General features: G+C 39.7%; 1 protein-coding gene across 3 annotated transcripts in view; it reads right to left on the bottom strand.

The window, feature by feature from the left end:
* LOC130929742 (piezo-type mechanosensitive ion channel component 2) overlaps positions 1–24,883 on the bottom strand; it is a 179,793-nt gene that overhangs the window by 49,548 nt on the left and 105,362 nt on the right. For 2 of the 3 annotated variants that reach the window (XM_057857179.1, XM_057857181.1), the window contains exons 18-25: positions 18,094–18,353; positions 15,071–15,231; positions 12,440–12,616; positions 12,239–12,361; positions 10,356–10,556; positions 10,076–10,280; positions 3,570–3,671; positions 3,324–3,489 (exon numbers count right to left, since the gene is read on the bottom strand). In XM_057857179.1, the coding sequence (XP_057713162.1) occupies positions 3,324–3,489; positions 3,570–3,671; positions 10,076–10,280; positions 10,356–10,556; positions 12,239–12,361; positions 12,440–12,616; positions 15,071–15,231; positions 18,094–18,353 (1,395 nt within the window). Of the gene's footprint in view, positions 1–3,323; positions 3,490–3,569; positions 3,672–10,075; positions 10,281–10,355; positions 10,557–12,238; positions 12,362–12,439; positions 12,617–15,070; positions 15,232–18,093; positions 18,354–23,769; positions 23,812–24,883 lie in introns of all 3 variants that reach the window. The other variant, XM_057857178.1, reaches the window with a different exon arrangement.

The raw sequence follows: 24,883 nt of genomic DNA, 5'->3' as shown, positions 1-24,883 counted from the left end.
CATATCCGTTTTCTGTGTGTGCTGAGTGCTCTTCCTTTGTTCAAAAATACTGCGCGCACTCTGAAAATGAAAGCGCCACTGCCACCCACTGAGTGGATGTGCAAGTACACTTTATTCCAGTACGGCAAAAAAGAAAAAAAAAAAAAAAAAAAAAAAAAAAAGCATGTTCCCCGAGGTCACATGCGCCCCCCCCCGGCATCACTCTGCGCCCCCCCAGGGGGGCGCGCCCCACTATTTGAGAAGTACTGGTGTAATCCAACATGGTGGCTGTGACGAAACAGAGCTTTTTAAGTTGAAAATTCTTGCAAATAAATGCTTAAATCGCGAAATTTATATACATATGAATGTAAAATACTCTAGACTCTTGGTTAAAATAAAAAAAAAAAAACAACGGTAAGTTATCATTAATTTTACATAAATATTTCAAGCTAAAATTAGGCTTTTTTTTCCCCATTCATTTCATTGTATTCACAATATTTCAAAGTGCATGCATGGTGTAAAAAATATAATAATTACCTGGAATCCTCGATTAAATTACTCTTGAGACACTCCTGCCTGCTTGTATGCAGTAAAACAGTTGTCCCATTGCCACTTAAATCCGGCGTTGAACTCACACACACGCTGCGTTTTATCACAGTAAAAGCAAAGTCAACTTCTGTCTGGGTCCGACCCCCTACGGAGAGATGTGGCACAATGTCTGTGGGACCTGTCTTTGTAACTGACGGTGGAGTCTATGGTGGAGGCTTTTCAGGGTGGAAATATTAAAAACATAATAATTTGCAACCGTTTTTTTTTTTCTATATTTTTCTCTTAAAGTAACTTAAAGTAGTTACTTTCATAATTGAATAACGAGTAAAGTAGTTACTTTTCAGAGAAATAACTCTTCAGAGAAATAACTCATTACCTTGCAGAAGTAACTTGAACAACAGTGGTGACGTCTAATTGTATGGCAAAGTGTACACCCTTCCGTAGTATGATGCGTACACGGCAGCATCCATTACACGTGATGGATGCGGTGAAAACATAGGAAGCAGCGTTCATTTGACGGCCAGTTTGGGATGGTTCGTCGGCGCCTTGATGGGTTAAAATACCTTTTCCATACTTGAAAGCTATTTATTGAGTTAGAGCGCAGGGGGAAAAAGTGCCTAAGTAGCGTAGTGACCGACAGAGTGTTTTTGCAGATTATGGATTTCTACCCCCACTTGCACCCGGTATCCGTAATTTGATCCTGGAGGGGGAAACGGCTATGGAATAAGTGCAGGGCGGCTGTGGCGCGCTTTCGACCTCGTGCCGCGGCCTTGTTGATGGACGCAGAGTGCGTTAATAAAAGACGTGTCTACTTTGTGCGGCAAAACACCGCAATGTGAAGCGCACGCGATCGATGACCGTCAACGTCTAGAGACATCTGACCTGTACCTCGAAAGGGCTCTCACCGCCTCGTCTGACCACACAGGTCTCTAAACACTGGAATGTTTCACATTCCAGTGTCCACATTGTGAAACATAACATAACGTTGTTCGATAATGACTTTCTAACCGATATCATGAGGTTGTCCAACTCCAAAAATCCAATACCGTTATATGCGGTCGTTGACTTAACATATTATGGCTAATTGTATTGTGATGCCCCACTGGATGATTTAATAATGATAAATGTAACAACTTCAAGGTTTTCCAAATAAACATTCTGTGAAAAATAACAGAACAACGACAAGTTTTGGATAAAGTGCCATAATTGCACCACTATATTTATTATTCAACTCAAAATAGTGCAAGCACCAGTTTTTTAGGATCATATTCTCTCCGAGATCATCCTGGCTAGTGCAAAGTGTAAATATGACACTGCTATATCACATATGGCCCACACAGTGCTTAAAGGCAGGCAAGGCAATCATAGGACCAGAGTCCAGACAATGCCAATGAGTGACAATTCCAAAGTTGCATTTTGCTGGGCTTTTGCACAGATTTTTAATGATAAATTATGTGTTTCTTACTTTTCTTAGTGACCATTTCTTTCTGGTAACGCAGGAGTTATATGTGAGGAGTTTATAATTCATTACATTTCATTTTATTTGTACGCCATGAATGAAAATGATCTTTCCTCCCTCAACAAATCCCAAGCGTCTTAATTTGGCTACACCTAGAGGTCATCAAGACATTAACTCATGTTTCTCCTCCTCAATAGCTCAAACTCAAAAGTCCTCCTTGTAGGCAACAACGCCATGCTCTCTAATGACAATAAATGACAATAACTTTTCTATTACCATCATCAATGTACCAATATCTCCCTCTACTCAGGTTAAGAGTCTGGGTGTCATCCTTGACAGCTCACTCTCCTTCCGATCGACATCACCAGATCAGCTTACTTCCACCTTCGTAATATTTATCTCCTCCTCCCTTCTCTCACTTGCCATACCGTGTTTAATCTTGTCTGTAGTCTAGTCACTTCCCGGCTCGATTACTGTAACTTGCTGCTCTTTGGTCTCCCAAATAAGTCCCTGCAGAAACTGCAGCTCCTCCAAAACTCAGCAGTACGCCTCATCACTCGGACCCCCACCACTCACCACATCACCCCCATCCTCCGTCAACTTCATTGGCTCTCAGTCAAACAAAGAATCAACTACAAGAGCCTTTAAAGCACTCCCTTCCCTACCTATGCAAGCTCTTCTGTGTTAACCGTCACCTCCGTTCATTTTGCTCCTCCGCTATCCTCCACCTTTCGGTCCCCCATGTCCGTCTCACCACCTTCAGTTCCAGAGCTTTTAGTCGCTGTGCCCCCCCCAATACCCTTCGATCTTAGCAATATACAGTATCTACCCTCTCACTTTTCAAATCCAGACTCAAAACATACCCGTTTACTCTTTCTTACCCACCATGATCTTTATCTCAGTTTTATCTTGACCTCATAAATTTTTATTTACCTTTATCCTGGTTTTAATCAAATTTTATGGTTGTTTTGTTATTGTTGTTGAGCTATCGTGTTCCTATCTTTCATGTGAAGCGTCTTTGTGTGTCTTGAAAAGCGCTCTAGAAATTAAATGTATTATTATTATTATTATTATTATTATAAGCATAGCTGCTGTGCCAAGCTGTGACCAGCCCATGTACAAAAGCTGCAAGCTTATTTATTAACTTTTAAGCCAAGCTACATATTGGCACAAAACAGATGCCCATATTTTCCGATATTATTTCAAATACTTCTATTGGCCAGCCATTAATATATCAGACAACTCTAGAAACACACGATATTTGTGGCTGCGAAAGCTGAGATGTCCCACTTGCCACAAGTCTATTATTACACACTGTGGGTAGCAGACGGCTCACCTGCAATGGATAAAGTCAGGTACGGGGTTGTGCACGCTGAAGGAAGATGCATCCAGGTCCCTGCAGATCTCGACGTTGTCGCCGGCCATGATGCGCACGGCCGCCTTGTTCTCATCGTCAAACACTTGCCTCTGCATGGAGGCGCACAGCAACAGCATGAAGTCATCTGGAGAAAAAAGGGACACGCTCGCCTTCATCGGGCTGGAAGGCTGGTGGACGGGAGGGAGAAAAAGCGGCGGGACGCACAGATGAGAAAGGACGGATTGGGTCTGGACAGGAAGTCGGGAACGTAAAGCCACTTGACCACGTTGGAGTCGGTAGTGGAGTTCGGGAACCTCCAGGGATAGTCTGAAAATGGGAAATATGAATATGTTCATGTTTCTAACTCATTGGTTGGCATTGACAGCAACAGAAGTCGATAGACGTTCAATGCATTTGGTCTGGACGTCGAGAAGTGAGAAACTCATTTAAATTCTCGGAAAGATGAAAAGAGCCACATGATTGGACGTCTATCATCGTCAATAGCACTGAAAGAGGTGGTATAGGATGTACAAGACACAATAAACTTGTGTACTTACTTGTACTAATGTACAAGTTTTATATTAGTTCTGCTATAATTTATATTAGGAAAGTATGATAAAGTATATGGTGCTAGTTTATTGTTCTATAACATTAGATTGTTTTTAAATGATGCTTTACAGTCATTTATATTTTATATATTTTGTACTGATATGTTAAATTTTGCATTCATAGATTTTGTCTATTTCACTACATGAAGTATACATTTTGATGAAGTAAAAATAAATAAATAAATAAATAAATATTTTACATGTACCACATTAAAAAAATATTTTTGTTTGTTATTTGACATTATTTTCTTTTTTAGATATATATTTATTTAGGTTTTATTGGATTAAGTAAATTCTCATTGGACATTTTTTCTTTAAAGTATGTTAAAGCAACACTAGGTAACTTTTCAGTTTTGGTTGATTTTAGCAACGCCGGTGGACAAAAGCGGAAGTCTTCAGCCTTAAGGAAGACTGCGTTTCTCATTAGGACCAGCGCACACCCGCAGTGTCGTAAAATCATGATCTCCCCATCGCCTGCAGATGGATTAAATGACATTTCTGTTTCCAGCAGCTGTGTGAAGAAAGAATAGTAATATGGTAATGAATCCAGTTGTGGCTAAACAATAGCATATGACGGTTAGCAACCGTGTGGGCTTAGTGTGGCTAATACTCCCACTCGTAAAGTTGACAAGTTCGGGTGTGGTGGTAGTGGTGGTGGGGGATTGTCACACCAGCGAGTGCCAATGTTTATTCTTGAGTATCCTGGTAGCCTCCCTTTTTTTCCTCCTCGGACAAAACTTATGACTGTAATTCCCCAAATATAACACGCACCCGTGTATAATACGCACCTGAAATTTACCTGTAAAATATAGGGAAAATTCTTGTACTCGTGTATAAAGCGCACCCTAATTTTAGCACCATTTTCTGTGGTAAAATTGCTCACAGTATAATAATTTTCACAAAGTAAGCGGTCAACATTTGACCCAAGGCCAAGGTCTTGTTTGAATATGACCGGCATTGCCAATTTAGTGTGGAAGAAGCAGGCGAGCAAAGGGGGAGAGAGAGAACAGGTGTTGCAGAGAGTTTCGCGGAGAGCACAGTGTTAATCGGCTGTGTCCCTCACTGGTTTCATATTTTTGTTAATAAAGTATCCAGCAAAGCCATCCAACAGGTCTAAGTGTTTTTATATACACCTTGCCACCTTCCAGAAGGAAACACCGGACGGACGGACGACAAATGAGCCACATAAATCGCCGGTCCACTCCCAACCACGGTCCGGAGTTAAAAGCACCATAACTTACAAAAACAGCAGATTGGTAACAATTTATACTAACCGGAAGACTGTATATGTTCTCTTCAAGACAACATGGCAGTGTCAATAAGCCGGCATGTTGCGATAACAAGGTAAGAAAAATGTAAATCATAGACGAATAGTACAACGAAAGCATTCATTCATTCATTTTCCATGCCGCTTTTCTTCACGAGGGTCATGGAGGTGCTGGAGCCCATCCTAGCTAACTACGGGCAGTAGGCACCCCGAACTGGTTGCCAGCCAATCGCAGGGCACAAGGAGACATACAACCATTCACGCACACACTCATATCTACGGACAATTTAGAGTTTTCAAGCCTACCATGCATGTTTTTGGGATGTGGGAGGAAAGCGGAGTTCCCGGAGGAAACCCACGCAGGCACGGGGAGAACATGCAAACTCCACACTGGAAGGCCGAAGCCCGGGATTGAACCCTTGATCTCAGAACTGGGAGGCAGATGTGCTAACCACTAAGCCACCGTAACGAAAGCATTTTAATCATATTAGATGTGAAAAATATCAACAATTATCGTATTGGCCCGAAGACGAGTTTTTTGCATTGAATTAAGACTGAAAAAGTGGGGGTCGTCTTATATTCGCGGTCAAGACATTATATCCATTCACGACGCCAGATGGCGCCAGATATCATTGAAGCGATGTTCTTTTATGACAGATCTCAGCTACTCTCAAGTTTAACCAGTTTGCATTATTTTATTGCAATGTTTTTCCTTATTCAGAAGCCATTAATTTACGAATGTGACTGCACTTCAGTTTACATATTTAAATGTTCAGATATTAAGATTTGAATGAGGCAAAATAACATGCTTTTTCTCTCAAATATTTTGTTATAATCATTTGTTTCAGATGTACTGTAATTATTTTCTGTATAAAAATTTGGTGTTCAAAAAGTCTTCAACTTTGAGTCCTGAAAAAGAGGGGGTCGTCTTATAATCAGAGCCGTCTTATATTCGGGCCAATACGGTATTTACGACATGAAAGTTGATTATTATATCACTGTCGTTTGGATCAGGTAATATTGTGCTGGTTTATGCTGACACTGGAACATGAATCATTATGAATCTTTCTATCTCTTTCCCTGTACCTGTGTATAACGCGCACCCATGATTTTACAGTGCATTTCGGGAGGAAAAGTGTGCGTTATATTTGGGGAATTACAACAGCCCTTTTCACAAACATACCCCGGTAAATTCCCGTGTAAGGTGACGCACGATTTACTAACGTCATTGCTTTCATGCATGTGGAGATGTCCCGACAATGACGTGGGTTGGAAACTTTCACAGACTTGTCCCTTGTTGCCCACTGGCGCCCTCTGTGCGGGGAGGGCTGCTGGCACGATTTTATAACCTGGACATTACGTCATTTTTGGTCGGCATCGGCTGTCACAATGTTGGTCAAATCGCGTTTTGTTCCAGAGGTAGCGTTCCCGACGTTGTAACTGCAGCCAATTCAAGCTCATCAAGACTGTATCTAAGCCCAGGCGATCAAAGAGAAGGGTGTCGAGATATTAACTTGCAGGGAGCAATTCGACAATTCTGCCGCCCTTGTTTTGAAATCCCCTACGTTGTGCTGGTATTTGACTTTGTTTTGTTGTCTTATCGGCTCTCTGCCTACCTCTTAAGTTAGTATTATTTATCCCCGTCCAACTACTGTCACGGAATCATTGTGCTATTCCCCATTTTCCACGATTGCGTGTACTTTTGTTTGTATTTAACAACCCTTGAACAGATCCCGGTGTTGTTTTCTGCTTTGCGGTACAACCTTGTTTCCGCAGTTGCGGAACCTAACATCAGCAACAAAATAAACCACATATTTCCAAAGATGGACGATGGACTCTCTGCCTCAGCTCTACAATCCAGTACCAATTTAATTTCGTTGTTTTCAGTTTCATTTAGCTATTTCCAGCTTATTATGTTGATAATTGCGATGTTCACCGCTTTTCGTCTTACTGGGAAGAAACAGAAAGTGACGATCGGCCCGCCATGATAGTTACGTCATCAGCCATCGTGCTGTGACCCTGGAATTTAACGCCTGCTTTAACGCACACCACTTCCCAAGACAGTCCCGAACATTATACTAAGAAGCGACCCGTGAAATGTCCGCGTAACCTCTGTGTCAGTCTACCTGGGAAATTGCTTTCACATACAACTGCTGCACGTTTAAATCCCGCGATTTACCCGGGGTTTCGGCTTGTATGAAAGGCGGTTTTGTCTCTTTGTTGGGCTGCCATCTTTGAGAATTTGCACGAAAGCGTTCGCATTGACTACAGTCTTTATCGATTTCCGTCTTTATAATCAATGGGGAAAGGGTGAAGAGACGTATGCCGTAAAGAAGTCAGCACATTTGTAGTTTTTTGTCTGGTTCCTGCCACCCTCCTCAAATTTAATTAGTGCTGGTGAAAGCGATACAGATGTGATGTCATTCAACTAGTTGTCAGTCAACACATTTTCATAATCATTTATTTGTGATGATATTTAATCTATTTAGACAAGTTACCTAGTGTTGCGTTAAATAGTTGTCGTCCGATATTATCAGGTTGACGATAAAAGCATTTTAAAATGATATCAGATAATATCATCATCAGATTTTCATTATCGGTTTTTGCACAATATGCATGTTGCCTTTGAAGTGAATGTAGAAACCTTCATCCTTTGTACAACCCCAAACAAAAAGTATGGAATCACCAGTCTCGGACGAGCACTCACTCAGACATTTTATAATGTAGAACAAACGCCGATAAAAGGTTGAAAAAAATAATAAATTAGTTCAAAAGTGCAAATCTTTAGCATTCAGAAACAATAAAATAAATGAATAAAAAACATTGTGATGGTCAGTAAATGTTACTTTTATAGAGCAACTGCAGGGAAATATAGAATCGGTCCATTTTGAGGAAAATATATGGAATCATGACAAACAAACAAAGAAATAACAATCAAAACACATCTCTAGTATTTAGTAGCACCACCTCTGGCTTTTATGACAGCTTGCAGTCTCTGAGGCATGGACTTGATGAGTATTCTTCATCACTTTGGTGCTAACTCTCTTTGATTGCAGTTACCAGATCATCCTTGCAGGTCGGAGTCTTGCTGTGGACCATTTTTTTCAATTTCCACCGCAGGTTTTCAATAGGGTTGACATCTGGGCTATTTGCAGGCCATGACAGTGGCTGGATGAGTCTTTCTCCAAGGAATGCTTTAACAGTTTTAGCTCTGTGGATTGTCATCTTGGAAAATGAATTCAATTGAAGGGATAAGAAAGCTGTCTAAAATTTCAATGTAAACTTGTGCATTTATTGAAGAATTAACCACAGCCTTTGCCTGACATGCAGCCCCATATCATCAAGGACTGAGGGAATTTTGATGTTTGATGAACTCACTGGAACAGCACCAAACAAAAGTTCCAGCATCATCACCTTGTCCAATGCAGATTCTTCAAGGGCTAGTCACAGCTTAGCACAGCAGTTTTGCTTATTGACTATTAGATGTCTCCAAACTAAGATGCTTGGGATTTGTTATGTGAGCAGACCATTTGCATTCATGGTGAAAAAAATTAAATGAACAATAAATGATTGAAAAATAATGAATATGTTAAGTCCATGACCACATATATCGGTATCGGTTTGATATCGGTATCAGATTTTTGGAGCTGGACAATATCGGGATATCAGTTATTGGTTTAAAAAGGCATTATCGACCAACTCTGATGTTGAATATAAATATATGAGATATAAATATTAGGGCTGTCAAAATTATCGCGTTAACGCGCCGTAATTAATTTGTTAAATTAATCACGTTAAAATATTTGACGCAATTAACGCACATGTCCCGCTCAGACAGTATTCTGCCTTTTGGTAAGTTTTACAGCAAGGCTTTTTGTGCTGTCTAACAGCGAACTCTTGTGGTCGCTTTGCGACATGGTTTATTGTTTTCTTGCTAGTTCAATATGGCTGCACGACGTCTCGGGCTGACGCCTACGTTGTAATGTTGTGCTTATATGATCCTTGGACAAGATTTGTCCATAAGTATGGTTGTTGTAAAGAATGTACATATTATGTTAGTAAGCGAAATGTTATATTTTTTGTATGAGACGCGTTTTGTTTATGTTTAGTGAACCTGTATAGCGTGCTAAGCTAACGTTGTTGCTAATGCAATGCTTGTGTACTTTTTTTTTGTAGTTTTACGACGGTCTAAAGAGGACAATGGTTTGAGGTCATTTTACTAATAAATCAGATGAAAAAGGAAGAAGTCTGATTATTAAGGCGTCGTTCACTAGCTGTCTAGCTTTGGAAAAAGTAGACACTTCGGAGTGAGGACAGCATAGACAGATTTAAATGACAGTAGAGTGAAATGCCCACTACAGTCCTTATGTACCGTATATTGAATGTAAATATCCATCTTGTGTCTTATCTTTCCATTCCAACAATTTATTTTACAGAATATATATATAATTGACAGAAAAATATGGCATATTTTATACATGGTTTGAATTGCGATTAATTACGATTAATTATTTTTTAAGCTGTAATTAACTCGATTAAACATTTTAATCGTTTGACAGCCCTAATAAATATATATTCATTTTTCTATATACAGTATTTTATTGTATCAACAGTTAAATGTGATGATGTGAAAAGTACACATACAGTACTAAGTAGTATCTAATATTACTGCTCAGTAAAATTCTAAATATTTTCTGTATGAATACTGTTAAACGCATTTTAAAATAAATACATAAATAGGATTTAAAATGAATATAAATATATTTTATTTTTCATAAATTATGTCAGGTGTCAAAATTCAGAATGGAAGATTAATTGACAGAGGTAATCAAACAGCAGAAGCAGCGTTTGCAGACCTTTACAGGCAGCAGGGGGGATCCCAATGCAGACGAAGTACTGGAAGGTCAGCATACAGGCCAGGAAGAAGCAGTACTTGGGCCATATTTCAGCGATGGCCTTCCTACGGCGCCGGTACATGACCGTGATGAGGGCAAAGGCGTGCAACATGGCGTAGAAATCCATACGCTGGCCAATCACATTCACGCATAACAGCAGGCAAGTCTGCCAAGAGTTACGGAGAGAGGAGTCGTTTTAATACATTTGGCAGTACATCGTGGAGTAGAAAAGCAAAGGCACCTCCAGTCCAAACTTGTAGAAGAAGTAGTTGATGAAGTATTTGACAAAGCACACGATGCCCACGTCCAGGTGTTGGCGCGTCACGTCATGGAAGATGATGCGGGCGGCGGGAGGCGACAGCTTGTTTCTTAGACGAAAGTACAGCTGGTGGCGGTATACGGTCACCTCGAACGCTAGCAGGGCCAGGATCAGGAGGTTGTGCTGCACTCACATAAAGTACTTGTCAATTACATTATGGTTTCTAGGGATGGGATGATGCACTTAAGTGCCTTTCAGACATGCCGGATCCCAGGTAAATCCCGTACATTATACTACGACGTGACCCGGTTAATCTCTGCGTCAGTCGACACGGGAAATTCCTTTCAGACATAAAGGCTACCCGTTTAAATCCCAGGATTTAAATGGAATTCAGTGTATGTCTGAAAGGGGCTTTACATTCGCGATATGATGCACCTTTATATGTCAGGGATAGGATACGATATCAAAAAAAAAAAAAAAAAAAAACTTTTTTTTTGTTCCAGTTGCACATGCAAACGCAGTACAGACTAGGTGGCTGCAAAACGCAACAGTGATCGCTTGTAGTGCTGCAACGATTAATCGAGTAATTCGCTTAGAAAAAGCTTCGAATCAAATTTTGAAAAATGAAGTACTTTTTCCATATTCTTCATCTAGTAACACAAGTACATACATATTTTCTTAAATTGCCATAGAAATCTCAACACTGTTGGCTCTTGGGCTTCAAGACCACTTGATAGCACCATAGAGAACCAATTCATTGTTTCAAGAAGCTTCATTTGGCCATTACTGCTCAATGCTAGCTTCCCTTGGAAGTGACGGACAAATGGAGTTGGTAAATACTGTAGCGTTACACTTGTATAGTGCCTTTCCACCTTTTTAAGGCCCTCAAAGCAATTTACACTGTATCCTCACCTACCTAGTGGTGACGCAGCACCAGGAGCAACGTGGGGTTCAGTATCTTACTCTAGGATACTTAGGCGAGTTCATCAGGAGGGGAGAATCGAAGCCACAACCTCTGGGTTGGGGAACGATCCCACTACCACTGAGCCACGTCATCCCCATCGACAACACGGACAAGCTCTGCTGCCTCCTGCTATGACATCCCAAAATATTGCAACTCAAGACTCTTGCCTCCCAGCATGCAATGCGGCAGTGAGGGTATACTGTAAATTACTTTCAAAGTTCATGTTCTGTGTTCATTAATTGCTTGGTATGTTATTTAGTTTGTTGTTATGTGATCATTTCAGTTTTGTTTAGAAATCGTGAGTTTGATTGACCTTTATCCTTAATGAAGTGGGTGGAAGCCTGTTCTTGTGCTTAATCATTATAAGGGGGACTTGATCTTTCATGCCACATGTGCGCCGAAAAATGGCTGGGGGCTACTCATGATCCAATTACTGAATCAGTAAAGCCATCTCACTAAATTGTTTATGGCATAGACTTCATAATGATATTGACCGGTTTAGATACGACTTTCACAGCGCCACGCCTTCAAGTAGGGGGCCATCCCACAATCCGCTGCAGTTATTCGCAGTCGGTCGCAGCGACACATGCAGCAATCCAACGCCGAATTTAGGTTGAAAAAATACGAAAGCCGCATACAAACAGCAAGGATTGTCTCGGGAGTGATTTGTTCAGGGATTCAAGGTAATTATTACATTTTTCGTATTTCAAAAGACTTTTCAACGTAAAAAGCTCTTTATTGTAAGGGTGCCGCCACATTGTGTAACAGACAAGCATCATTCATCGACATATTTACGTATAGTAAATGCTAATTGCACGTTTTTTCTTGCTTTCAAACAAGAATGGACTGGCTTGTATATGTGTTACATCTGTTTGTAGCAAATGTGGTCATCTCCACCTACCCTGATGTAGCCAAGCAGGTCAACATTCTTGTCGAGGCCCACCCAGTTAGCAGGATCCACCGATCCACTGTAAAGCAGAGAGCCCTGCATTTCCTTCTCCTGCTCGCTGGTGTAGCCCGCTGGCTGTGCCGAGAAACCCACACAGGCTGTTGAACGCTGCTCTTCGCTTCAATTCTCACCATGAAGTCATTGATATCTCACCATGGTGCAGTTCTTGGAGTAATTGAGAGGCTTGATGGACTTGAGCTGGTACAACATCTTGCACACAATGATGACACACGTCCAGACGCTGCAGACGCTGGACGCCAAGAGGCGATATTGGCTGAAGGGGAGCGCAAAGGCCCACGACGCCAGGAACACATAGTTGAGCAAGGACACCTGCAGGCAAAAAGTTAGCAAACAAATTGTTAGCGAGTCAAATAAATTTTGATCTACAGTATGTTTGAATCAGTGTTGTTTTCGTCAATGATGACGATAACATAACATTTCATCAACAAACACTTACGATAAGCTAAAATCGTGTTTTGGAGCCTAAAACATAATTAGCCATAACTAATGCCAGTTTTCGTCTGAGAACGAGATGAAAATGCGCAATAGTTTCTGTCACAGGTTAACAATGTGTGAAATTTTATGTGTAGTTATCCTGCATGTAGCAGTGTCTGGTTGTGTCATTCGTTTCACGTGCTGCGCCCCCCCATTTCACCAGTACTCTCGACTCTCCGGGCACACACGGTTAGATTTGTTTTGGCCAGAGAGAATATGCAATGTTGCTTTAGCCTCTAAAAGTCTGTGCTAAGTTATCACCACACACTAGATGTAACTTGTAGTGTTAGCATAACATTCGTGTTAGCATTAGGCTAATGCTAACAACCTTTTTACATACAGTTCGTGGCGTCCAGGTGGGCATAATTAAAGGAAAATAATGTGCAGTGGTACCTCTACTTAAGAACGTCTCGACATATAGAAATTTCACGTTAAGACACGCCTCAATGGGAAAATATTGCCTCTTTTTATGAAAGAAATTTCAGGATACGAAAGGCAAAAATATAGTATGGCTGGGACTCGCAGGTCCCTGAGTTTACTGTACGTAACATATTTATAGCTGCTGTGCCATTGGTTGTTGCCAAGCATTCCTGGCATGCAATTGGCTGAGAAGGACCTCTACTGTATGTGTGTATCCCAGCGTCCTCATCATTTGCCCCTCGTGTTCCGATAGCTTTGCATGAGTGTATTAACTTTTACCCTTTATTCTTGTTTTTTTTGCAGTATGCACAAATCTGATTTCATGTTTATTGTGCAATAATCTAATTCCAACATGTATTTGTTTTGATTAATTTTTATGCATTACAAAAGATTTATGTCTGAATTTTGGGGGGCTTGGAACGGATTAGGGCAGTACTTCTCAAATAGTGGGGCGGGCCCCCCCCACGGGGGCGCAGAGCGATGCTGGGGGTGGCGCATGTTACTTTGGGGATCATACATTTTTGTCAGACTAGAATAAAGTGTAATTGCACATCCACTCAGTGGGTGACAGTGCCCCTCTCATTTTTAGCATGTGCGCAGTATTTTTGAACAAAACAAGAGGACATATGAAAGAGCTCTGGAGATATGAAAAGCTTAGACAAGGAAATATGACTAAGCATATGTAGCATTTCGCTTTTGGCTTTGACTTTTAGTATAGTGGGAGACTAGGAAAGACCAGACTGGTTACTTTTGCAGCGGACAGCAGGAATTATTTTTTTCAGCGAGTGCTACATATTGCCAACAATCCTCCCGCTTTGTTAGTGTTACATTAGTAAACCAGCAAGCACTGTCAGCATCATATAAGGTGGCATACCAAGCTGCTCAATGCAAAATAACCCCTACACCATAGCAAAGGAGCTGATACTGCCTGCAGCAAAAATAAAAATTGTCCCTCTGTCCAATGACACTGTCCTTTTGTTGTATTAATTCTTGTTTTTTCGGTCTAATTGTTCGACATATTGTCCTAATGAGTTAATGTTGCTAATCAGTTTGAATTTATTATTATTTATTGATTTGTTTTTCAGCATCAAACGGTCAAAAAAATTTATCTTGAGTGTATTTTTACAGAATGGATGTTTTTTTTGTTTTTTTTTTTACACTTTATTGTTAGTTGATCTATATTACGTTTTTCTTTAATATTAAAAGGAACACAATGTTATGCAGAGTTGTACTTATAATAATAATAATTTTATATACAAATGATACTACAGTATATTTACAGTGGTGGCAGAGAGTTGGGGGGGGCACGGAACGTTTACGTCTTCCTGGGGGGGGCGTAACAGAAAATAATTGAAAAGCACTGGATTAGGGTATTTACATGGAAAACGAAAAATTTTCAAGTTACGAAACTAATTCCAGAACCAATTAATTTCCTAAATTGACGTACCACTGTACTGTTTTCCTGCTGAGTGTGTATTATCACCAAGTTGGCGTTGTCCATGTAGACACGACAATATGTGCTTGTCTGTCAGTGTTCATTTTAAATAGCTAGAAACCTTTATTTATTTATTGTTGTGTTATTTTTTTTTGTTTAGAGACAAAACCATTTTTAGTAAACGTCAACTAAAACTAGCCAAAATTAGTCTCGAGTTTTGTCCAGAAAAACTAGATGAAGACAAACACATATTGAGATGACTAAAATATGACTAAGACCAATAAGTATTAGCCAACTGTCCAAAAGACTAAAACAGAAAATTAAAAGGGCTGTCAAAAACAACAATGGTTTGAATTCTAACAATCATAGCAGGCTTTAGCACTAAAACCACACAACTACCATAATGCAGGTAGCTTGCTTTAATTTTGCGTTACCTCTCGGAGGGAGACCAACACGATGTAACAGGAAACAATTTTTATGATATGGATCTCCAGCAGCCACCAAATGAACAACTGCAGTTTATGGAAATACTCGAGGAACTTGAGGAAGAGTACGGTCAGTCGGTCCACCACCAGGTGCCATTTGCTCTTCAGGTCTGGAAATACAGCGACAGTCACGCAAGGCATCCAAACATTAAATTTTACCATTCATCACACACACTTCAATTGTAAACCTTTTTCAACTTCAGAAAGTGAAAATAATCGCAGAACTTGGCTGAAACTCCAAACTACATATGCAAATCCCTGTTTTAACAAGCACCATAAGGACTTTATGGAGCCTTCAACAAAATGATCATATTCCAATAATAAGTTCTACCCACAATAAAGTGTTAACTGTCTTGTAAATGCTGTAATAAAAGAATCCAGCAAAATTGAAGATTCTTTTTTACAATAACCCATAAAGAGTCTTTGCCAAAGTTTATACTGCATTGCAAATATACTCAGCTCCTTTTTTTTTGTAAGAAAAAAAAAGTAACAGACTGTAGTGAGCGCTTCAACTATGCGTGATGTCAGAACTGAAAAGGCCACATAAATCTGACCCAGAAAAAAAAAAGCGCACTAGATGGACCACCACCACTCTGGGGGCGGTTATTAACGAGTGCACTTTGGCCTGTGGGAGTCACGTAAATCTTGCTGGCGGGATATTCCTCGCTCACAAACTTGGACAAAACTGCATCACCGTGGATTTAAATGAGGTAATTATTCAAAAGTTGTTGCCTCGCAGATGTTCCGCTTTCGGAGGTAGTAATACAAACATGAGGGAGCTGGAACAATGCCTGGTGGGATCGTGCAACTTGGACCTTGATCATGTCAACATAATAGGTCGTTCCAAAAAGACAACCAGAAATATGGATGACACTCAGTTTCTCTCTCCTATGGAATGGAAGCGAGAAAAACCACAAATGTTTTTAGACAAGGGGTGTCTAAACTACCCGCTCACTGCCCAGCAAATTATAAAAATACCATTGAATATGGATCGCACAAGAAGATTAAATTCACCCTACATTTTGTTGCACTTCTAAGCTTTGACATTAGATGAAGCTAGTCACTTAAACAGTGCCTCTTTATTAGTTTAGGAGTGAAAACTAGACAACATGTTGAAATCAATGTAAGAAATTGTGTAGTTTTAGTATTTTGTTTTACATGGCTAAACATTTAAAAAATCCAGTGTAATAAATTGTTACTTGTGATTTTCTTGTCTTTTTTTACTTTCATAAGACATTTTCTCAAAAGTTTCTCAGAGTATTGCACACATACACCCCCACCTCCACCCCACGCTCACACACACTGCTGAAACGATTAATCGATTAACTTGAGTAATTAAATTAGAAAAAAGCTTTAAATACAATTTGGCTGCTTCTAAGATTCGTTTAGTTGGAGTGGCGCTGTAATGGCTTGTTTTTAAAGTGTTTGCATTTAGTTTTATTTATTTGGGTGGATACACTGCCCCCTAGTGGCAACAGTGAATATGACATATCTCATTCAACATAGCTGAATCCAGCTGCTCCCTGTTAAGACCAACATAAGGCAAATTTTAGTTTGAGAAAATGTTTTTTTATGCTTTTGTAATTTAGTTTATAGGTATATTTAGCACTTTTGTTTGTGAAAATATGGACGATTTTTTACGTTTGTAAAAAAAAAAAAAAAAATTGTTCTTATCTTGTACCTAAATCCTCATTTATTTTTTTATACCGTTTGAGGCTACGCTCAGGTATTTTAATTTATTTTTAAATGAAAGTGCAATTCTGCATAGTTTGAAAGTTTTATCTTGTATTTGCATTTAATGCTCTTTAGTGCAATCTTAGCAAGCCTTTGTTTTACTTCTCCTAAAATTTATTCTGCAACTCATTACATGTTCCTAATCCGATTATTCGATTATTCCAACTAACTAGTTGATAGATTAATCGATGACTAAAATAATCAATAACTGCAGCCCTACATACGTACATATATGTACACACACGCACACATATATTTAACACACATACATATATTCATACATAATAGACATGTATACATACAAACACACATATACAGTATCTGCAACTGGCTGGCAACCAGTTTAGGGTGTACCCTGCCTCCTGCCTGTGATTGGCTCCAGCAGCCCCGGCACACTTGTGAGGACAAGCGGTTTAGAAGATGAATGAACGAATGAATGAATATACACTGTATATAAAATATATAACCATTACAATTGGGAAGACTGGAATGGAGTGCTTATATTCATTCGTTCCTCCCAGTGAAGTAAATTGGATGTCTATCGCCATCAATGGCAGCCAATGATACTTAAATAAATACATTTTAAAAACCTGACCTTTTATACTCAATTCCGATCCTCTGTTTAACAAATCAAAGGGGAAGAAATTGGCTCTTGCATCCTGTATTAGACTGTAGTCCATGGGTGTCCAAACCTGTCCTCATGGGCCGCTGTGGGTCCTGGTTTTTGTTCCTACCAATCGAGCACAGACAGTTTACCAATGAAGTTTGGGCTAAAACAAGCAGCACCTGACTGCAATCAACTGATTACACATGTGAGGCACCAGATTGGTGAAAGGTTGTCGTCTTGTTTCTTTGGAATAAAATGCAGCACCCACTGCTGCCTTATGTGGAATAGTTTGGATACCCCTGCTTTAAACTGACCCAACACAAGTGGATAAAAACTAGGAGTGGGCCGATACATACTACACAAGTCACGATACGATGCACCTCGATATGGCAGGGTCATGGTACGATAGATCACGATACGATATTAAAAAATGTTTTTTAAAAAAAACCAAAAAACTATGGAATTAAATCGTATATGGCGGAAAACACTCAGGTGACTTGAAGTTCTGCTCTCAGACCCCCAATTTGGCCAAATTTCAAAATTGTCCTACATGCATGATGGGTTTGAACAAAAACCCGCACCCACTGCGGCCCTATGCGGAATAGTTTGGACAACACTGCTGTAGTCATACCAGAGCTCTGCTCAGTGCTTGGTTCTGGTTCGGTGCCCATGCTGAAACGCTGACTGTCATCCGTGCTGGACTGCCTGGCATCGGAGAGGCTGCCGGGCTTGGTACCGCCGGCCGAAGAGGCTGAATCGTCTTCAACCACCACTAAGGTTTGCTCGCCCTTCGCCTCCTGCTCATACTCCTTGCTACGGGAGAGCGAGGCTTCCGCAGAGCTTGCGCTTAGCATGGTGAGGTCGGCCAAACTGCCTTCGGGGTGAACCAGCCTGGCGGGAAAACTGTATGTTATTATTACATACAAAGTAGAATACATGCTACGTTAAGCTGTGACGCTATGAATTTATGAGGACATGTCTTTACACACCTTCTAATTTGAATGCGATAGTTAAAGGGAAAAAAACAAACATTTTAAATAAATAAAAAGAATAATTGCATTTTTTTTTCTTTTTTTATGCAGGCTATTTAAAAAAAAATATATATATATATTTACTTTGTTTATTAACCTAAAAGGAATGTGAAAAAGTAAGCCTAGGTTCATACACATGCACAAATCCAATTTTTTTCCTGTTTTTCCCACTCAAGTCAGGCATTAACTTGACGGTCTGAACGGGACAGGTCGCACAAAAGTGGACCATTTCACTTTCATATGTGGTTAAAATCAGATCTGGGCCATATTTTTCCAGAATGTGACTGCGGTCTGAACTGTCAAGTCCCCCAAATCGGAATTCATGCCGCAATTACGTCAGCAAAGTATAAGTGAGACAGGGCGCTACAGTAGCGGAGCAGCTGTGCATTAGCATTAGCGCCTAGCTTGAACACGGCTTTTGGCGAAGGTGCTGGCTTGACAACAGTCATAAAAAAAATAAAATGGGTTGAGGATAAGCATAAGAATGCTCGGTTTTCTATCTGCTCCAAATGAGCAATGCTATCAATCCATATAAACTTTGAATATAAGGCTAAACGGGGATTATTTATGTCTGTTATTTGTGTCCTCTTTTCGAAAATCAAAAGCTCACCCTTGAATTTTGTTGAGCCAGCATGTGTGGTCATTTGTTTGGATGCTCCTGCACATGCGGGTCAGTTCGCTCAGTGCATCTCAGACTGCCAATTAGTGCGCATGCGTAATACTTGAACAGGCACGACAAAAAAAACTGATATGACAAAAAAATCGGAATTGTGCATTAAGAAGTGCAGTATGAACCTAGCCTAATATTTGCCATTTTATCAATTGACAACAATAGATGTCTAATTCATTTAAAATGGGGGTACTGGCTGTCCAAGTCAAAATGAATTGGACATCTAGCGCCGTCAATGGCTGGCCAGTCAGTTCAATGAATGCCCTATTAAAGCTGCTCAGACTTTTTTCTGATTAAGAGGCTACTAATTGGTTAATCAGCATATTTTTTCTCATGCAGTATCACCAGTGCTTTAAAATGTTCCACAGACGAAAGTTTAACTTGAAAAATATCAAAGTTTTGAGAGTTTTCTATTAGAAAACAGGAAACTGATCATTAACTCTTGCCCCCAGCTAATAAATAGTTACATGAAAGTGGTGTGCATTAACATAGAACACTCTTTATCGAGCACATTTACCTTTATAACTGTTTAATTATGTGCCGACATGCTCTAAATTGTGAGTTATTGCACTCAAACTGCTCTTTTTGTCCTCATACGTCCATAAGCAACACAACAACACACACAGAAAAATCGAGCAATTTCTCCGAGGGCTCCCTTGCAAAGGTTTTTTCTTCATTGGAGGAAGTGAAGTGCCGTTGCATCAGGCAAAAGCGGTGCAACATTCTCTCTGCATTCTTTACAAAAACCAAACTTGATTTGAGGGTTTACGCTCAATCAGAGAGGGTGTTTGGCTGCATGTCACTCACAAGCAACTGTGATATTATTATTATGGGAATGCTGACACTTACTTCTGCTCTTGACCTATTTTTTGCTTGATGCTGCTCAGGACAATAAAAGTGTGCAGAATGAGAAGGAGAGAAATCGATAACAACAGACTGAATGTGTGTACAGAATAGTGTTGCATTCAAATGCTTTAGTTGTAGGGGGATTTCAATAATCAGGGCGACAAGCACAATGAAAGATATTGAACTGGAACAGGAGTTGGGTGGTGGGTAGGAACGATGCAGAAGATAAAGTCAGATATGAACTTACTGGCTGTTGATTTACGTTTGATTCATTTTGAATGGGAAGGCCGGGAGTAATCAAAATGGATCGGACGTCTATAGCCGTCAATGAGGTAAGTAGGGACAGGCTGGGTTGTAATTTAGTTCTGGAGTTACTGTAGGTCCAGGCCAAGCAATTCATGTTGCTGATCATAATCATATTTGTATCAGTTTAATATATTCTTATTTTATAATACTGTATACAGTGTATCACAAAAGTGAGTACACCCCTCGCATTTCTGCAGATATTTAACTATCTTTTCATGGGGCAACACTGACAGAATGAGACTTTGACACAATGAAAATGAGTCTGTGTGCAGCTTATAAAATAAATTTACTTTCCCCTCAAAATAACTCAAAATTTAGCTATTAATATCTAAAGCCCTGGCAACAAGAGTGAGTACTCCCCTTAGAGACTACTTACATCCCTAAATGTCCAAATTGAGTACTGCTTGTCATTTTCCCTCCAAAATGTCATGTGACTCGTTACAGGAGTGCTGTCAGCATTGCTGCAGAGATTGAAGAGGTGGGGGGTCAGCCTGTTAGTGCTCAGACCATACGCCGCACTCTACATCAAATTGGTGTGCATGGCTGTCATCCCAGGAGGAAGCCTCTTCTGAAGATGGTACACAAGAAAGCCCGCTCATCTCATTAGACCATAAGACACGGTTCCAATTAATCCATGTGCTTTGTTGACATGTCTTCAGCAAACTGTTTGCAGGCTTTCTTGTGAACCGTGCCATGCACACCAATTTGATGTAGAGTGCGGCGTATGGTCTGAGCACCAACAGGCTGACGTCCCACCTCTTCAAGCTCTGCAGCAGTGCTGACAGCACTCCTGTAACGAGTCACGTGACATTTTGGAGGGAAAATGACAAGCAGTACTCAATTTGGACATTTAGGGATGTACATAGTTTCTAGGGGGTGTACTCACTTTTGCTGCCAGGGGTTTAAATATTAATGGCTATATTTTGAGTTATTTTGAGGGGAAAATAAATTAACTGTATTATATAATCTCAACACAGACTACTTTTCATTGTGTCAAAGTGTTATTTTATCAGTGTTGTCCATGAAAAGATATATTTAAATATCTGCAGAAATGCGAGGGGTGTGCTCAATTTTGTGATACACTGTATATTATATCATCAGGGTTTCCCCCAATGTTTTATAAGCCTGGCAGGCCCTGGGCTGATTAAATATATTATTAACTCCCCTAACTAAAATTGCTACTCCTCCATTATACAGGGAACGATGGCGCTCTTCGGGTATGCTCATCTCGTCTCTGGGCTACTGAGACATTGAAGTAGCAATCCGGGCAGTTAATTTTACTTTTAAAAGTGACCAGCAAAGGGTTGCTAAAGATTCTTTAGTATTTTCATGTATTTTAATTGTATTTGTTTGTTTTTGTAAACTGTATTAACATTTTTATTTATTATTATTATCAATATACTATATATTTTTAGGGATGTCCCTGTTATGGTCACTTGAATGGAAATCAAACCTGATCACGTCATTTTTAGAAGATCGGATTTGGGTTAAAAAGACTGGGGTTCTAAGATTTTTTTATTTTTAGTTTAAAGCGGAAGTTCAGAATTTTTGACAATAGACTTAATCTTCGAGTTAGCAAGGGTTTAGTTAGTTGGTGGAGTTGATTTCAACAAATTTCATTTGGTTTGCAAGTTATTTGTTAGTTTCAGGGCTCCGGATGGCTAAGCTAGCGCGAGTCAATGGCACCATTTTAGCATGCCGATAAAAAAACGATACAGATCTACGAACAGATCCAACATAGTCAAATAAATTCAAAACACAGATCATTGTTTCAAAACACCCATGCGGCCAAAGCAATGTCACACCAAACTTCCGTAATTCATTTCATTCTGCGGGACTATCTTTTTAGATGCGTAATACGACCCCAATAAAGAGGAGTGCTTCGGTCACTCGTTCTCACGCTGCATTCGAGGAAGGTGGGAAGCAATTATCCCCCCCGGAAGGGTACCAGTTGCAAGCTTAAAGCATTCCCAGCAAATGTAAACAGCAAAGATGGCTGATCGAGACAAGTTGTTTTTAATTTTGGCCTTCAAAAGACATTTTGACCTCCAGCAAACCTGACTTCTCGTAAGCGATCAAATAGTGGAGGCGTACTAATGATATTTTTCCAGATCAGAGGTTGGAAACTCTGACTTCCCACCTTCCTCGAATGCAGCATTAGTCTGCTGAGTTAACTGACGGCCGGCAACATGGCGAAATGTGCATTTAGAGGCTGTGGAAACATACAGAAGAAATGGGCAAAGGAAAGTTTCCACAAATTCCCTATGAAGAATGAGGAAAAACTGGTCACTTGCTGCTGGCTAAAAACATAAAAAAATCAGTGTTAAAAAAAACCCGATGTGATATCACTCCGCCCTGTTCCTCTGCAGAGCTTCTGAATTACAAATGTGGCTGTTCATACTGCAATTATTGACATGTAATGGTAAGTTTTAATACCTTTATCCTGAAAACCGCCTACACTATTGATTGCATGGGTCAACGATGATTTTCATGTGTGCATATGTTGTTTTTTTATTGGCATGCTATAATGGTGCCATTGACTTGCGCTAGCTTAGCCACTCCGGAACCCTGAAATTAACAAATCACTTGCAAACGAAACGAGATTTGTTGAAATCAACAACCAACTAACTAAACCCATGCTCAACCCAACTCGAAGACTAAGCCTAATGTCAAAATTCCTGAACTTCTGCTATAAGAACTGCAAATCAGCAAAATTAAAATGAACAAGACTATCATCAAAAGGGAAAAAAAAAGTATGTTTTGTACTACACAACATTTAAAAAATCTGAATCAGGTTGAAAAAGATTGTGTTTTTAAGATTTTTATTGGCTACAAAGCAACAAAATAATTAAGATGGTCAATGATATTGCCAAAAGAAACAAAAAAATTTATAATTTGTAATAAATTAATCAATTGCCGAGGTATCAGATCAGTACTCCGTATCAGCAGATCCTCAAAATCAGATGACTCGGATTCAGGTGCAAAAATAAGTGATTGGCACAACATTATTGTTTTAATGTTATTTATTGCCATAACATGTCAAGCTACCTGTGGGGATCTCTACCACCAGGCTTTGCACGTTTACCGGGGGAAACCCTGCATCATGCGCTAGTATTTTTGCTACACCCATCAACAATGCTAGCCTTGGTAATGTCCATGATAAAACGGTTGTTGCTTGAATTTGCATTTGTTCTATGGAGGTTTTCAAACATGCTTATTTACTTTAAAATGGATTACTCAGATGTCAGACTTCATAAGCTCCAAGTGAGACATTTCTTTCTTCCCAGCTAATTTGAATGAAGCAACAGAAGAAGTTGTTGAGGAGGGAGAGGATGGGTCAGATGGTGAGGGGAGGTCATTTGGAAGGGCCCGGGGACAAGGAGACACTTGAGAATTTCACAGGTGAATCAGGAGTAAGTTAGTGGATGCCAAAGAAAGCGAGCCTGTTACCCACCTATTCATGATCAGATATACACGCCCGCTGACTTTAGCATGGCTGCGAGAAGAGGAAGATTGGTAGCGCAGGAAGAGATTAAAGCAAGTAACACACAGAGAAACAAACGCACCCCCCCCCCAAAAATCTGGCACAATTGTGCCACACATGCATGCTAGAACAAAGCATGTGCAGTATGGGAAATTTCACTCCAGAGTAATTTTTTAAGGCTGTGGCAAGTGTGCTTGAAGCATAAAAAAATATGAAACATGCTATTTAGGCAAGAACCTTATTTCAAGTGGTTTCACACAACTGCTTTAGGTAACTATTGGGTTATGTGGTTAAATGAAAAATGCCTAAATTCTTTAAGTAAGACTTCATAAACTTCTTGAACAAGTTACGCAATTCCTATTCAAACCTTTTACATGCAAAATGTGTAACACCAAAAAAAAATGAAACAGTATTTATGCAAGAACCTTATTTCAAGTGGTTACTCACAACTGCTTTAAGTAATAACATTATCTGGCTTTGCCAAAAAGGCAAAGACCGATAACTATAAAGTTACGCCGTTAAATGAAAAATGCCTGAATGAGTCGAAATAAACTACTTGAACAAGTTAAGCCATTCCTCTTCAAACCTTTTACATGCAAAATGTTTAACCACCTTTTGTTTTTTTTTTAAATTGGAGAGTTAATTTTAAATCATAGACTTCATAACATTGCAATGTTATTACCGTATTTTTCGGACTATAAGTCGCACCTGAGTATAAGTCGCACCAGCCATAAAATGCCCGACAAAGAGGAAAAAAAACACATATAAGCCGCACCGGAGTATAAGTCGCATTTTTGGGGGGAAATTTACTTGATAAAATCCAACGTATAGAAAAGATATGTAATCTTGAAAGGGAACTTAAAATGAAATTCCAATAGAGAACAACATGCTGAATAAGTGTACAATATGATAATGTTACATGATGTATGGACAACGAAATGTGGCCGGAATGTTAACGTAACTTAGCTATTAAGAGTTATTCAGATAACTATAGCATAACGAACATACTAACAAGTTTACCAAACCATCAGTGTCACTCCAAAACACCAAAATAACATGTGAATAGATATAATAGTGTGTTAAG

This window comes from Corythoichthys intestinalis, chromosome 14, assembly GCF_030265065.1.
Source record: "Corythoichthys intestinalis isolate RoL2023-P3 chromosome 14, ASM3026506v1, whole genome shotgun sequence".
NCBI classification, from domain to species: domain Eukaryota; kingdom Metazoa; phylum Chordata; class Actinopteri; order Syngnathiformes; family Syngnathidae; genus Corythoichthys; species Corythoichthys intestinalis.
Note: the sequence above shows the minus strand (reverse complement) of the source record. Positions and strands in the feature narration are given on the sequence as shown.